The 16,899-nt window shown below is 44.9% G+C and overlaps 1 protein-coding gene across 1 annotated transcript; it reads right to left on the reverse strand.

Moving 5' to 3' along the window:
• Positions 1 to 11,465: 11,465 nt before the first annotated feature.
• On the reverse strand, positions 11,466 to 14,759 carry LOC110364683 (uncharacterized protein C12orf50-like). Its single transcript, XM_065038225.1, has 5 exons — positions 14,714 to 14,759; positions 14,235 to 14,351; positions 13,830 to 14,033; positions 12,577 to 12,668; positions 11,466 to 11,507 (listed from the first exon to the last, which is right to left on the reverse strand). Exons 1-5 carry the CDS (start codon positions 14,757 to 14,759, stop codon positions 11,466 to 11,468), a joined length of 501 nt encoding a protein of 166 aa, XP_064894297.1.
• Positions 14,760 to 16,899: the final 2,140 nt, after the last annotated feature.

Genomic DNA, 16,899 nt, shown 5'->3' on the forward strand with positions numbered 1-16,899 from the left:
TGATACTCATCTCAGAATCACAATAACAGGCAATTGGAAACCCGTAAGTACTAAACAATACAATTACCCAAGACACAAGCAACAGCAACAACAATCACTAAATACACAAACGATACAATCACTAAGGGTAAGAAAAAAACAATAAGCACTAAAGTTACCTTTACCAAACTACTGTTTTTTCATTTTTCTCTTTTAATTACTGTTTTCTCGGTCTTCCTTTTTTTTTTTTTTTTTAATTTTTATTTTTATTTTTCTATTTTTCTTCTCTTTTTCTTTACTTTTTTAATTTTTGAAAGTCACCAAGGTAGCCAAGCACCCAAGCGCTGGTGTCCCCCCATGAGGCAGACAGTTCCACATGTCTCACTTGGGTCACAAGTATCGACACACCCAGTTCCAGAAACTACTACACACCCGCAGTGCTGGGGTCTCCACACATCCACGTGGGCAGCATGCAAACCAAACCAAACCAACGAAAAAGTGCCTTATCTCTATTGATGGGGTCTTACCCACATCCAGGGCTGGTCCAAGGATCTGTGGTCTCTCCCAGGAATTCCCTGGTGCTGGCGTAAGGTTCCAGAGATCCTGGGATCCATGGGACAACAGGAGATTGTCCCATCCTGAGTCGTCAGAAAATCATACCAGAAAGTCATCAAAATGACTCCTTAGCACAGTTTTGAAAGTGTTAAAAAGCAGGAATTTCTATTGCAGTGTCCCAGACGCTCGGAGGATGGTTCTTCTAACTGAGTGTGCGCAGGACTCGCACTTCTTGGTGTTTATTACACACACCTATTGCATATTCCTTTCATGCATTAAACATAAAAGATTTACATAACCCCACCCTTTGCCGGAAGTCCATCTTTGGCATTCCAGGGTCTTCATCGAGGGTCTCTGGTGTCCCCGGTGTCTTTGCAGCTGCTGCCCCCAGTGTCGGCTCCTGGGCCTGATCTCTTGAGCGTGCGTGGTGTCGTTTTGTGCTGCTACTCAGCAAAAGTCACGCAGGTCTTTCTTCATTCGGTGGAATATTCCGCTTTCCCAGCTTGCCAACCAAGGACATCCCGCTGTGCCTCACGTCCAGTCTCTACAGAGCTGGTGTTTCTCCATTCAGTTCCTGTTATGTCAGTGTGCTGGTTCGGGGCCCACACGCCCCTGGGGGTTCTCTTTGATTGGTTGCCTAAGGTGTCACTCTGCCAGGCACAGTGTCCACCCTTCCCTGAGGTGATGTTTCCTCTGATTGGCTGCCTGGGATTGCCCCCTTGCTCCTCCCATCAAATGATTGGTCAGAAATCCTGTCAATCACTCATGTCCCAATATCTTTCCAGGCATGACTGGTGGAGCCAGCATGGCCCGCCCTTCACGGTGCCCACCTGTTCAACCCTTGCCACCATCCCTGCAGCCCAAAAGCTTTATTGGTTGGATACATATCCATCACGGACCTTCTCCTGCCTCCTCAAATGTGATTGGCCGTCCTGACTCCTCTACCAGCTTCTGGGCGGTTGTTGCCAGGCAACGAGCTCCATTGAAAAATGAAACTGGAGGCTCTAAACAAAGGCCACCGGTAATGAAAGACATGTCGGGACCCTAAACATGAGGATTTGGCCCCAAGAAGGAGGCTCTGGGCACTCAAAAGGATGGGCAGATGCTACAGATGGCGCTTTGGGCCCTGAACACGAGGGGACCCTCTTGGTTCCCACCCGAGCTGGGTTTGGTGCCCATGACCCCACGGAACAGACACCTGTGCTGCCCGGAGTGGCCACGGAACAGGCGGAGCCCAAAGCCACGGACTCCGTGAGCTCAACGGGCTGTTGTGACATTTCACAGACTTAGGAGGAACATGATGGGTGTTAGGCCAAAGCAAGGTCAGGCCTTGCTGATCCCAAACTGCTGTCGGTGTGTAGAAGGAGTTGGGGAGGCTCGGGATGTTTCTGTGGGCAGGACGCAGCAGTGCTGCATGGAGGAACTCCTGGGTCCCTTCCTGTGGCTTTTGTTCCCCTGCTTTCCTCTGGGATTAAAATCCCTGCCTGAAAGGGCGAGTATGTGGGAAGGGGCTAGCAGAAATGCTGGAGGGGAAGGAGTGATTGAGGAGCAGAAGGTGTGCTAAGGAGGAGAGAAACAGTGGGGTGTTTGAATGCAGACACCTCAAGAGCAGAGATGACCATTGCATCCAGTTCTGGTCCTGGGCTGAGCTCTGCTGAGCATGGGACTGTCCTTAAAGCAGGTTTGGGTGAGGGTGCAAGGGACTGTCCCTGATGCAGACTCTCACATGCTGCCTTTTCCTTTGTCCTGGTGCAGTTCTGGAGCAATGGTCGAAAGGTATCACTATCTACTTGTGCCAGCGGGAGCAAGGGCCCTTCCCTCACAAGGGGCCAGCACAGTTCTGTGAAGCCATTTACCCCATCTTCTGCTATGCACTGACAAATTGGCTGGACTGCAAGGAGGAAGAGGTGAGAAGTGCTGCTTTCCACCCTGGGGCTGCAGCGGGAATGTTCACATTGGTGTGTTTGTCTGTTCCCAGGGGGTGCGAGCAGAGGGATGAGGGGAACGGGCTCCCTGGCGAGAAGCAGCTGAGTCCTGTGGCCCTTCTGCAGGGAGGGCTGGGGTGCCAGCGTGGGGAAATGCTCTCTGTTCTGCGGAGTGAAGGCCTCTCCTGTAGGGAAGAAGGGAAAGGGAACCCCCTCCCAGTGGGAAGGCCAGACTGGTGTCCAGGGGATGCTGAGTGCTAGGCAGACCTTCGGCCATCCAAGCAGAGCCTCTCCCTTCCCTCTCCAGGACAACCAGGCTGTGCTCAGGGCAGTGGCTGCCATGATGGGTGTCCTTCTGCATGAGGAGCAGCACCGAGAGCATGTCCAGGAGCAGCTCCTCCGGCCCCTGCACCAAGATCAGGAGGTCCCAGACACGTCCCGGGTCACCAAGGTGAGGTTTTGTGCAGAGCCTGGTGTGGTTTCTGCGCTGGGTCTGTGCCAGTGCCATGAGGTGCTGGGGAGCTGCGGGGTGCCAGGAGGAGCTGGGAAGCCCTTAGAGAAGGAAGAGGAGACCTGAGGAGACCTGAGGTGACCTGGGTTCTTTGGGCAAGAAAAGAGCAACCCAGAGGAGGCCAGGGGGAGGCAACAGCTCCTGTGCATCATCTTCTCAGGAAGGGAGGCGCTGCCACCTCCCCGGCGCTCCGTGTGTGGGAAGAGCTTTGCACTAATGCCCAGGCCCATGTCCAGTGCCGTCCAGTGAGGGACTATGTCTGATGAGTGAGAAGTGCTGGGAAATGGAGTTGTCAACAGCGTGCCCTGTTCAAAGGAAAGAGCCCCTGATGCTGCTCTGAGGAGGAGCAAATGAGGACCCCCATGCAGGAGGGTTTGGGGATTTTCCTGGCAGCCAGTGCTAGGGACTCCCCTTCTCCCAGATTGCTGGGTTTCTCCTTTCCCTCATGCCTTTCAGTGGCTTTAGCCTCCTCTTCCTGCCCCATTCTCTTGCAGATCCTCAACCATGTCCTGGAGATGCTGGAGGGAGTTCAGACACAATTACCACAGGGCATGGACCTGTTTCCTCCGCACAAGATTTGCATGGTCTGGCAGCAAACACGCAGTGTTGGAGGAGGCCTCTACAACCTGGGCAATACCTGCTTCCACAATTCCGTCCTGCAGTGTTTGATGTGCACCCCACTGCTGGCCAACTACTTGCTCTCTTGCCAGCACAGCCAGTCCTGTGAGTCCTTTCTACGCATTCTTTTATACCTCTTGGGCAGCTCTAAATGATGAAAAAAACACTGTGACTCTGGGAAGACAGCTCTGACTTTTCCTCTAGAAGCTGCCTTCAAACATCACCCTCAGAGCGGGCTCGGCACCAAGTAGGGAGCCCGTCGGTTTGATGCCAAACACCGTGCTTGTACTCCCAGGGAAGATCATTGCTCACTTCCTGTGGTTAACAAAGTGCATTCAAAAGGCGTGCCTGTAGAAAGCCTTTGGCATTTGGCGTTCCTGCTGCTGCCCAAAGATACCAAAATGGAGCATGTGGGCACCTGGGATTCTCAGAGTTGCATCACAGCTTGTTTGTGCAGTGCCCTCCTGCTGTGGTAAATGGTACGGTCACTGGTGAAGCATGAGGAGGGAACAACCCCTAGCAAGGCGAATGAGGTGGCGTTGTATGAACATGATCAGAAATGTGTGTGGGATTGTATTAGAAGTGGGAATTTTATGGGGGAGAAAAATCATTCCTTGTTTGTCAAACCCTTTGAGTCTTCTTTCTTTTCCTCCCCGCTTAGGTGTGGAGAAAGGCTTCTGCATGATGTGTACCATGGAGGAGCACAATGAGGAGGTCCTGTCTTGCTCGGGCAGTGCCATCGCACCTGTGGCTGTTGTCAGTGAGCTGCCACGTGAGTCATTTCAGATGGTTTCATTTGGAGGTATTTTACATTTCTGAAGACCCCTGTGTGTAACTGCTTTCTGTGGGTTCATGTTAAGGAGGAGAGCTTTTAGAAGGGTCCGTTTTCTGTCTTTTTTCACTGAGATGAACATAAAAACCTTCTTCTTGCTCAGGAATAGGAGAACAGTTCCAGCTTGGCGCCCAGGAAGACACACATGAAGTCTTTGGCTGTGCCGTGGGTGCCATGCAGAGAGCTTGTTTGAGCAGCAGCAGCAGCGAGTAAGCATGAGCACATGACCATGGAAATGTTCTCTAGCCCTTTTGACTCCTTCCTTTAAATCATCAGTGAAACTCTCTCTCTGGGGGTCTCCTAACAAGGAAATTCTTGGAAGACCAAACTCTCTGCCTTCCACCTTCTGAGCCGTGATTACCATTTCTTTCCAGCCAGGTCACATCTTCTCAATCCAGCACAGTCATTGATCAGGTCTTTGGAGGGTTTCTAAGATCCAGAGGTAATTTTTTTAAAATATCACTGTCCTTAGAACGGTCTGTGGCTCTTTTGCTGTTTGTGTTAAACTGCTTTTGGCACACGGCAGCATCTCCAGAGTGTATTGGTCATTGAAATGGGCAGAGTCTCCTTCCCAACCTGAGAAGCTTTTCTCTTTGCCTTCCAGTAACGTCCTTGAGCTGCAAAGCCGTTTCAGACACCTACGAGGCATTCCTTGATATTCCTTTGGATATCAAGGTAAGATATTTGGAAATGGTGGTGCAAAAGGTTTCAAGGTCCTTGCAGGGGCCTCGTTTATCTCCAGCAAACTCTTTTGAATTCAAACTGTGGGCTGTTACCAGGCAAGAGCGTGGTGGTGGATGGGAAGGGAACTGGACTTGTGTGCTCCTTCCATAAAGGCCCTGTAAATGGGACTGTGTGCTGGGTGCCAGCTGGGCAAAGAGCAAGGACGGTATCGACAGCCATGATGACGCTGTCCTACCACCCCGCTTTGGACTCCTCAGGACGCATGTGATCACTGGACAGGTGGCTTTTGCTATTTTTGACCAGGCAGAGCATGGGACACTCTGGTGCTGCCCAGGGGTAGCTGTTTATTGGGATAACACTGGCACCACACGGGAAGCTGTTTCTTGAGATTTTGGGTTTCCAGGAGCTCAGTGCTCTCCCTTCTTTCTCGTCCAGGCAGCCTCATCTGTCACCAGAGCTCTGGAAGACTTTGTCAGATCTGAGCAGCTGGATGGCCAAAACAACTATCAATATAGCAAGTGAGATCTTTACTAATGGCAACTTCACAGTAGATACCGGCTTATGGTTTTGCATGTCTGGGAGCACTAGTTAGGTTTTGACTTCACTGAGAAACCCAATTGTGACACAGCTTGGGCTTTTGTGTTTTTGTTTTTCTTCCCCGTACAACTAAACCACCTGAATCATCCACAACTTGGAAAATAATTGGGCAAAACAAGCCTTAACACAACCCTACCTGGATGGCGGGTGGAGCGTGGAGATGACAGGTCGCAAGTGTTGGGTCTGTGTTTGTTTTCAAGGTGTGAACATCTGGTCAGTGCATCCAAGAGGCTTACAGTCCATCAGTCCTCCAATGTCCTGACAGTTTGCTTGAAGAGATTTAATCCTTTCTCTGGCAGAAAGATTGGCAAAGTATGTAAACAAGTGCGCGGCCACCTTGTCTGCTTGGAAGAAGTCCTTTCCCGAAGCAGAATGCTTGTTTTGGAAGTTGTTCGTGTCTGCACACGATGGCTCTGGAGTGCAGCTGCCTGAGAAAAAGCAATGCCATAGCTCTGCCTTGCACTTTCCCTTGTGGCAAGGGGAAAGTTCCAGGGTGAAGATAAGCATCTGGGTGCTTATAAAGAGTTGGTTTGGCCAAGAAGAGTTTTCTGACACTTTGGTGATGAAATGGCAACACCTGTTTCTGATGAACTGAGAAGATCTCTTTCTATTCCTCTGGCCATTGTTTGGTGACAAGATTTTCTCAGGCTGCTTCGTAAAGACTCTCAGGATTATTTTGGAATCCTCTTGATTTCTCCTTAAGTTGTGCAGTACCCGGAATATTTGGATCTTGGCACGCACACATCTCAAGCGGCTGGAGGAGCACTCCTCTATTCCTTGTATGCCGTCCTGGTCCATGGTGGTTACAGCAGGTCAGGTCAGGTCAGGCAGGACACTATTACTGCTTCATAAAGGTAAAGGCCAACTGTGTGATTTGTGTTGGTCTATTGTGTCCTTCAGTGACATCCTGCCTGTGTTTTTGTTTTTAAAACCCTGTTGTGCATCTGAAGATAGAATTGCCAAACTTGAAAAGCAAATGCTAGAAAGGGAAGAAGATAAAGAAATCCAAAGAGAACACTGGAGAGGAGGACTACAAAGGAAGCAGCACTTGCAGCCTCCCCTGGAAATGTTGCCGACCTCTCTGCCAGGTGTTCCAGGTGCACGGCTTATGGACAGAAGCCTTGTGACTGAAATTACCATCGCAACCAGCAAGGGGCCAACAAAGGCCACAGACAAACATGCTCAAGAGAATGCTGACCACTGAACTTGACATTTATGACAGAAATAATAAAAATACTGTCATAACCAAACCCAGTCCTCAGTGGTGCATCTAATTTCTGTAGAGACTGACCATGCAGCAAAAAACAGAGCAGCTTTGGGTTTGGCTTGTGTTTGGGGTTGGTTTGTTTGTTTCTTTCTTTAATTTATTTTTAACTTCAGACTTCCTCTATGAAAGCACCCTTGTGATCCATAAGGTGGAAGCTTTCTACAGGTGCTGAGCATCTTAAATTAGCATGTAGAGATCTCAAAGCAAAAATGCCCAGGAACAGAGCATCTCCAGAGTTGCTTGATTAGAGGCTCGGGTTGCATATGTGGGATTCATCGTGTCTTCTCCCATGTGCGACATTTGATACTAGAGAGACACAGCAACTTCAGTTCAACCCATGCTGATACTTTTTCTAATTCCTTAAATCAAACATCAGGTATCTGTGGCCTCAAGGTAAGAAATGCTAAACATCTTCCAGTTTCCAGACTTGAAACATTGCAGCTGCCTTACCTGTAGAAAATTTTACTGTTAGTGTACCAGGGATCTCAGTGCTACTGTCACATGGCATTTTCACTAAGAAATACACTGATTGTCAATTCACAAAACATTGAACAACTCCCTCTCCTAAAGATCCAATTCTAAGTAATTTGCAAAATATTTTAGTTATCGTATTTTTCAATTCCTTATCTGGACACAAAATTACAGCCACAAACTATTCAGTTTTATTTTTTTAACAGCCTTAGGATTTCTCTCGACAGCTGTCAGTGACATGAGAAATCACATTATTGTCAACTTCCATTCAAGCTGTACTGGAACTATTCCTACGGATGTGCTTTGGCCTATGAGAAAGACCTACAGATGTAAACATAATGGAATAAACTAAACAATCCTGCAAAACAAATATTTAATTTCTGAATGTTAATCGTCTGATACTTATGAGCACAAGCTGTTCAAGGCTTCTGTCTTCCCTTCACCATCAGGTGCTCCCTGTGTCAACAGACCAAAGGTTTTGATTGGCACTGACCAACTGAAAGAGCTAGTACAAGGCATGTTTTATCTACCTTGCAAGTGATTGTCACACTTCCACAATTTATTGTTTCTCCTACAATTCTCTCCTATATTTGGCCAGTTTGCAAATTTCACTTTGGAAGGTAAAGTCTTGCTGGATTTTACACCCTTGTTCATCTCCCAGAGCAATATGAATTTGGCAGGCTACAATGTGTACTGCAATGAAAGCCTTCGAAGTCTCTCTGCTGTGATCGGTGAAAACACACTTGAATTTAAGAATATAAAGAATTGCGTTGAAGTCAATAGAATTGTCATGGGTCATGTCAGAGTATGTTGTGCTTGGTGCACACTCCTTTAAGGCAGTATAATATTCAAAATCTGCTCTGCAGATTCTCCTGGAGGGCAGAAGGAGTTGTGAGGATGTAAGAAGCACATTCTGTCCTTACAGTGGAAAGTCATGAATAAGCCTTCATCATGTATGAACAGCAACAACCTTTGAAGACATTGTTTTTGTCCAGAGGAAACAAACTGTGTCGTAAAAAACCCGAAGGTGCTTTTCGTGTATGTGTTCTTAAACTGAGTAAAGAGTCTTGGATGTTCACCTTACCTTCCCAAATGTCCTGTAAATTTTAATATTTAGTTCTGCCTAAGTGCCTTTTTCTTAGGAAATAAAAAGAGGAAAGAAGCAGCAGGACTTTCCTTGTATTTTAAGCATAATAGTTACACTCTCAGGTGCCTCAAATATTACATACCACAGTGGCATTTTTCTGTTCTTCTCACCTCTAAAAATAAAAAATAAAATGTGAAAAGCAAAGGCATTTAAAATTATCTGAAAGGTTTCCAGACTGGAAAGGTTAAAGGAGACTCTCAGTCTGGTAACAACTCTTTTCAAAGACTGTTCCCTGAGAAGAAGCTGTGGTGAGGTCTGCCCAGCTCAGGAGATAACGGAAATGCCTTTTGGAAAACGTAGGATGAGGGAGAATAGGGTTACCTCGTCACTGTGTTTGAAAAGACAAAGAATAGCTATTTAGCGATTTTGAATGTAGGCTGTTGTACCTCTTCCTTGAGTTGGCCATAAGGCAGCATAACAAGCCTACTGGGCTCCTTTCTCTTAATTTAAAGCTGCTACAGAACACTGCAGAGAGGCTTCGGCTCTGGAGAGCTGGAATGGAGTGCACTGTAATGAAGGTTCATTCCAGGGCGTTGTTCATGCCCTTTTCTGCGACTGCACTGACCCCTCGTGACTGCAGAGCCAGATAAATACTTTACAGACTCATTCGAAAACAAAGCAAATATATATATATTTACATAACATGTCAATGCTGGTTTTATCAGCAACTGTCGTAATGAGGAGGAAATTGTAAAAATCCTTTTTTAAGCAATTTCTACAATGCCTAGGGAAGTTACATTCAGTTTTTATTTAGCAACCACCATTTTTTTTTTTTTTAATTTTTTTTTTTTTTTTTTCCAGTGTTGACTACAGATGAACTTTTCTACCATACTTATTAAACAGCTTATTTAAAATATCAGTGCTTCTAAGATTCTGGGAATTAGAGGTTTTAATTTAGCCATATAAGTTTGTTCAGGAATGCAGAATCTCAGGATGGAAGCTTTTCAAACTTATAATAAAACACAGGTGGTATCACTGTTAATCTGTTTACTATCTAATATGATTCACCTACACTAGATGTCTGATGTGCTTTTAGAAGTATTATCTGGAAAAATATTAGCATATTTTAATAGGTATGAGATGAAAGCAAAAAATCATTTCTATCCTCTGGGCCTTTCAATTCAGCTGGAAATTATGTATATGCAGATATAATACCAGGTCAAGTGCAACTCTCTTTCAGTAGTCCTCTGTCTCTGATGTTTGGCTCATTATTTCAGGGTTTATTTTCAAGCACTGTTGACTTAAAGTAGTGTGGGAGCTGTGTGCTGCAGCGAGCATGTGAAAACACAGAAATGTGATCTTCAGAGCCACGCTGCCTGAAATGCTGAATATCTGCAATTTCCTTTGACTCCTCTTTGACTGCCTAAGGACAGAGACAACCAGGCGTAAGGGGGTGAAATAATACAATAGGGGGTGCATCTGTGATCCAGAAGACATGCACACGGTTTTATTCTTTTCATGGATCTTAACGCCCTTGAAGCTGTGAAAGGGAAATCTGAAATAAGGATTTGATCACACAAAGCAGTGATCACTTTCCATTCCTCTTGTTTCAGTCAAAAGTAGATAACACCTCACAGGAACTATTCATAGCTCATTGAGCCATGTATCTGTCGTACCATGATGTGGTATTTGTCAGTATCTGTGGCTTGCTGGGTTGAGCAAGTGATGAGTAAGAGAACAGTAGTTGTCATTTTTCTAGAGGAAGCTCCAGTGAAAAGAGACAATATACCGAGGCCACAGTTCCACAACAATCCAGGATCAGCCAGGCATTGCCCTCATGGCTGTGGCCTTCTCCTCCTCCATTTCTTCTTCTTTCCCTTTAGCTGGGCCCAACACTTAGCCCGATCATCTGCTGGGAATATTGGCACGTTAAGATGCTAGACGACAATTTTGTTTCAGCTTTGGCTTGTTGGGTTGGCTTGTCAGGGTGGGGAGGTGGGAGGTGCTAGTTCTTTATGATTCCAGTCAGAAAAGTGTTCAGATTCTATAAAGCATCTCTTAAGATGCAGTTTTTTTGAGATCACGCTAAAAAGAAAAGGATAATGTAGATAATCATGTGACCCTTCAAATGCTGCGAGTGAGAAGGCCCCCTGGAAGGTATCTGATCCCTTCGAATATTTAAACAGTCACAATGAAGAAAAGGCTCCAAGGCAGCAAAACACTTTTATATTCACAGTTACAGGTGCCTTTGAGATAATTCCTGGATCTGCACATTCAGAAAGAAGTCTGAAGGGCTCCTCCAAACTGCTTAGGTAAGCGACATCTCAGTAAGAGGTTTGTTTCTTCAGATATTAATAGTCAAGTATCCTTCCCATCAGTCTTCCTCTCTGTCTTTACCCAACCTTTTATGCTTTAAAGTGTGTGTAAAGCATATTTCAGTTAATTCTGAAAGTTTTGTTGCACAGTTCATTTTGTTCATCAAATAGTTCTGCTGCCCTGCTAAAGTGGCAAAACTCAGACGGAGCCCTCAAACATCCAGCAAACAGCTGAACCATCGTAGAATCTGGCTTTCACACTGAAACAATGACTTTCTAGAATGCATTAGTGTTGCTGTTGACATTAAAAGTCCTCTGAAAGTCCAAAGTAAAACTGATAGTATCTATTCCTTTTAGTAATTATACATTAAAAAATAGTCTGTAAAAATAATTTCAATTATCAAATTTTCATAACAGATAAAACTTAATGAATATATTGAAGACCTTTATATGTGACCATACAGAGCATACTTTTTAAATTTCCATTTCTATCAGTTTTGAAATGTTACAGTGTACTTCCCGCATCTTGTTTTTTGAATTTGCCACTTTTTCATCTTTAGATTTTCCAGTTGATTTTTCCTGTAAACTAACACACTCATTTCATCTCTTTCTCATGTCTACCTATCATTCTCCTTTGTTATTTGCTTCCAAGTCTTCTTGGCTCCGCTGTCAAAATAGATACACATGACATTTTGTGCATAATTTATTAGAGCAAAACTATATTCTTTTTCAGAAACATTTTAAAAATTAAACTTTCAGCAGTTCTAGAAGCAATAGGGAAAAAAAAAAAAAAAATCATCCTACTATGATTCACCCATGCTTGAAAATGTCCTGCTCAAGTTTTTTTTCTCTAAAACCTTCCCAAGCAGATATGGTACTTGCACAAAGAACCCAAATACAGCAGCAAACCTGGTGGAGGGACTTCACAAGATGGTTTTAGGTTGTTTGTATCTATATGGTGCCTCAACAGAATTTGTATCTCAGACTGGAATCAGAAGGCCTAGTAGAGAATATGGAACTGCCCTGGGTAAACTCATCCTGACAGCTGGGTCACCTGGGCTTTGAAACACAAAGTCACAAAGCTGCACTTTTCTGAGCCACCTGCTTTGGACTGATCTCCTAGAGGAAGCTCATACTCTCCAAAAACTAATGGGACTATCCGAAAAAAAGTGCTACTGACCATCTGCTAGAGACCAGAGTACCAGCAAAACGATGAGCTCAAGAAAGGGCCGTGCTCAACAGTGTTCAAACTTCACCTCTTTTCCCTTGCAGGGGAGAACTTTCAGTGAAAGCTAGAAGGCTGAGCTTGCAAGAACTATAAGGACCTGCTGCTAGTCCACATTTCAAACTGTACAACTGCAGAGCAAAGTCCCTGTAACATCTGTGGGGAACACGACAATGGGAGATAAGAAGGAAAGGTCTCAATGAAGCACAGACTGCAGACCAAGGCTCTGGCCATTCCTACAAGGGACATGAGATAGAGACTCTAATGCTTTGCTTTCATCTCAGTAATACTGTAAAACATCAGACATCACGGGTTAGTTATACGGTCAAAATTACATGTCTGCAAACAAACGGAACTATTCTCTGTTCTTTCAAATTACTCAGCATTGCTTAGAATCTTGTGAATTCTGGCAGCAAAAGCTTTAAGATCAATTTTACATTTTCTAGGTGGGGAGAGATGTTGCTTTTGCAAAAAAAGAATTAATTGTAAAAATATCTATCAAACAGTTACCTGAATGGTTGTTTTAAACTTACAGTATGTATATTCATGTGGATTTCTTTTCCTCCAACGTGGTGCATTGTAAAATCCTGAAGTATATTTGTCTGCCGAATAAACATAAACATTTTTTCTTAATTTCAGCTACAACTTCAGGAAAGACTCTCTACGTCTAATATGTGAATTAAATACTATATCAGTTGAAGTATCAATGAAAGCATCAAGTGAATCATACATCATTTCTGAAATACAAGCCAGTGTTAAATACAGACTGTATTCTGTATTCTGTGAAATTTGGCTAAAAATATTAATTATCTTGTTTTCTATTAATTCCATCTTAATTACATTAATTCAAATCATTAATTACAAAACAATCCTACGATTTTCAGTTTAAACACAACATGTAAGCATTACCATAGTTTTCCGTTTGGGTCGAAAATCTTCTATTTGTGTCAAGCTGATTCTTTGGTTTGGAGTATTTCCGACCATATGGTGCTGCTGAAAAGCAAATTGGCAACAACGGTAATGGTGGTTGTTATGACAAAAATTAAGAATGTTTTCTCTGTAATCTCTATACCAATTTGTCCACATTTAGCCAAAACAAACATTAAAAGAAAACAAACAAACAAAGAGACAAATGAACAAACCCAAACCAAACACACACAATTATTAATGCCAAGATGTGGCAGTGATGTTGAGATTCATTTAACTTAACTGTATTCACATTAACATAGCAGATAACCTCTCATAAGGAGGTTCCTTTTATTGAAAATTCGAGATAGGGAGGCATTTCAAGATGGAGATTCAACTCAAGCGAGATGACTGAAACTGGTAAGATGAAATAACTTTATTCACTTATGATTATTGAAATTATTTACCACTAAATTTCTACATGAACTGACAGATTAGACAGTTAAAAATAAAGTGAAATACGTAAAATTATGGTTACATCTGAAACAGGTTTCCAAAAAGAAAGATAAAGGACTTGGAATCCCACCTGTAGGCTCTTGTCAAATTTATGACATAGTACATCCTATCAAGAGGACAGTAGAAAGACGGAAAAAAGATGAATTAAAATATCACCATAAATGAATGGAAATAGAATTAATTCAGTCCCCTGTCCAACATAAAAAATATAATAATGATAAAAATAACAAAAATTGACACTAAATAGATATCAAGTTTGGATAAGACCAAACTCCATTATTTTCCAAGATAAAAATAATAATAAATGTTCAAAATAATAAATCTGTCACAATCAAACCCACCTGCAGATCCATTGAACTTTGGTTCTTGGGTGACATTCACAGTGCGGTAGAAAACATATGTTGATCTTCGAGGTTCCAAAGAATCAAAATCAGTCTTTCTGCTAGTAGCTTTCACATAAGGAACAGAAGAAGCAGTTTCACCATCCTTATTTTTACGCCTTTGTTGGTAACTTGGTTTTCCGTTGGGATCTGAAGGGTGAATTTCTGAAAGTGAAAAAGCAAACAGAAATACAGAAATGTTGTGCTGTTACTCAGAATTTGACATATTACGAGGTCCTAGAGGCTGAAAACAAGATTGACCAAAAAAAAAATTGTTTTTTTGTGGACAGCCCAATTCAAATCTATTCAGTTATTTTATTACAATACGGTGTTCAGCAATGAGAAGCTGATGCCAAAGTATATTACCTCCATTGTCAAAGGATCGACAATTTCTTCTGGGAATACGCTCCGTTGGAACTCTCCTTCCTGAACTCTCTCCTCCTTTCTTTGTATTGTTAAGTGTTGCAGAAGTATTACCATCCCCTGGAAAGGCAACAGAAAGAATGTGTGCCCTGCTGGTGTGTAAGCACAGGGAATGGCACTGCGTTTCTCTTCCTCCCGCCTCTGTGAGATAGTGATACTAAAATGTCCTTTAACCTCTCGTTTTATGTTCTTCTTTCTCTTTTGTTAGTTGTTTGGGTCCTGTCTAGTGTAACTTGAGCACCTGACGTATAACTCTGATGATCTCTAAGAAAATTAAATAATAGGTTAAGGACGACTATGGCTCCAAAGGAAAGAACCAGCTACAAATTACCTGCTCTAGCTTCTTACTTTTCGTTAATGATATTGGTGAATCCTATCTGATCAAATTGATGGTGTTTTCAAGACGCATGTCATCATAGTACCTAAAACCTCAAAGAACTCAATGGAAGAGTTGCTTTGGGAAAACATCTCTATCCTTTTCTCTGAATGGATCTCTATTTTCAGATTGTCTGGAGTGCAGCTGTGAACACAACCCCCTTATCCACCACTGTCCTCTAAGTGCTGACTACCTGCCCTTTCTCGCAGAGTTTTTGGCTCATTCCTGAGTGAGCAAGGTGCTTGTTACCTGCACCTCGGCAGGTACCAAGAGACACACAGAGATGGTTGAACGTCTAAATGGGTATGTTTGAAAAATCTTCCTCCCCTTTACCCAGGTGTGTTTTCCACCTCATCAGCTGGGGTGGGTGGAGGGTGGACAGGAGAGGAACACGAGGGCAGCCTGAGAGCTCGGTCTGGAGCTGCTGGAAGGCAGCAGCCGCCTTTCAGTCTCTTCATGAACGCAAGGGCTGGGCCCAGAAAGCCTTTGATCTCTGCAGAATGAGGGACAGCTCCATTTTGGATCACATAGAGGGAGTCCCAGGGAGTGACCCAGATACAGCCTGCCATAGTAATTGTGAAGTGTGGCCAAAGCTCTTGTTGCAACTCCTGCTCTTAGTCCGGAGTCAATCTTGCACCCTTTGTCCCTAAGGAAATAATCGCTGCCATGACAAATTCCCCACTGGTGCAGCTGGTGACAACTCCAACAGTGACTCGAGCTGGTGCAGGACCAAGCCAATGCACACACCAGGAATGCCAGGCTCAAGGGCTGCAGTCCCTGGTGCTGCTCTCCAGTCTGCTGCTGATCTGCACGGGTACCGCCAGCTTCACCAGCCTTTTCCTTTATCTGCTCTGCAGGAAGATGAAGACGCTGAAGGCAACGATGCTGGTGCTGCTTCTTGGTCTATTCTCTTTCGGTAAGTCTCTGTAGAGCTCCGACCTGAGGATGGTGCTTTAGGAGGTACTCAGGGCTCCATCCTGCCCTTTTCCACTTCCCCCGCTGTGACCAGAGGAGCTCAGCTAAGAGCAGAAAGTCCCTGACAGAGCTGTGCCAGTCCCTGTTCCAGCGGGATGGGTGGGGGGTGAGGAAGGGCTGAGTTGCCTTCCCCAGGAGGGCTGAGCCAGTTCTCTTCAGCTGAGGGAGAGGCCGTGGCTGAGCTCTCCTGCCCCAGGGAGCTGAGAATCTTCTGCAGGACAAGGAGCACAGTCCAGGGCAGGGAACGTCTGTTGCAGAGCCCGTAGGCCATGATGGCCACTGTCAAAGACAACAAGATGAGAGACAACTGCAGCACCTGGGAGAGACACATAAAGGGGAATGGACAGCCCGAGGCATAACCCAGCCTTAGACCAAGTTCTAATCCCTGGTGTGTGTCTTACAGGTGTTTACCACATGGGAGGACTTGGCACCTTAACCTGGAGCACCACAGGAGAGTTAGGAGAGCTGAGCGAAACCATGTCCCTGCCCGTCCAGCTCCGCAAGCTCCAGGAACAACTTTACCATCTGCGCTGGAGCGCAAAGGATGTTGCTGAGCTGGCTTTGCAGGAAGGAGTGAAGCAGGCAAAGCTCCCAGGCTTTACCGGACAGATAAGGGCACGAGGCAGAAGGATCTACTCAGGGGTTTTATCCTCCCTCCAGCATGTATCCTACTTCATTCCCTGTCATAGCCAACAGGGTGGTGCTGCTGGAACAAGTGCTGTCATGGCCACGCTTCATTTTCCTGTTGCTCCACACTTCCTTATGGGGAAGAGAGAGCGTGATGACAGCTGTCTGAATCATACCTTCCTCTGCGTCCAGATCTCAGGTCCTCCTCAAGCAGGGACTGGAAAGAAAGAATAGTCTCAGAGGTCCAAAGTTAAGCCTGTCCTATCTCATGCCCAGAAAGCTTGTCTGTCTGTGCTGTCTGGCCTGGGGCCTCTCCACAGGAAAAGCCCCTTCCCGCAGCTCCAGCATTCAGAGCAGTGGAGTGAGCAGCCCCCTCTTTCTGATCCCATCAATTACAGCAGAGCAAACTTGGGAGGCTTCCAGGCAATTTGGGTGTTCCTTCCATCTGAGATGGGCCTTGTCCCCATTCAACTTGGCTGGCCTTGCAGAGGAGCTGCTTGCCTCATTCCTTTTCCTTCTAACAGGCTTTCCTTTGTGTTCCTTCCCAGGCTGTTCAGGAGATCATCAATCAAGCCCTGGAGAAGCTGGAAGAAATCCAGGCCCTGATGCCGGATTACGCCCTCAAATCAG

This window comes from Columba livia, chromosome 21 (genome assembly GCF_036013475.1).
Source record: "Columba livia isolate bColLiv1 breed racing homer chromosome 21, bColLiv1.pat.W.v2, whole genome shotgun sequence".
Classification (NCBI taxonomy): Eukaryota; Metazoa; Chordata; class Aves; order Columbiformes; family Columbidae; genus Columba; species Columba livia.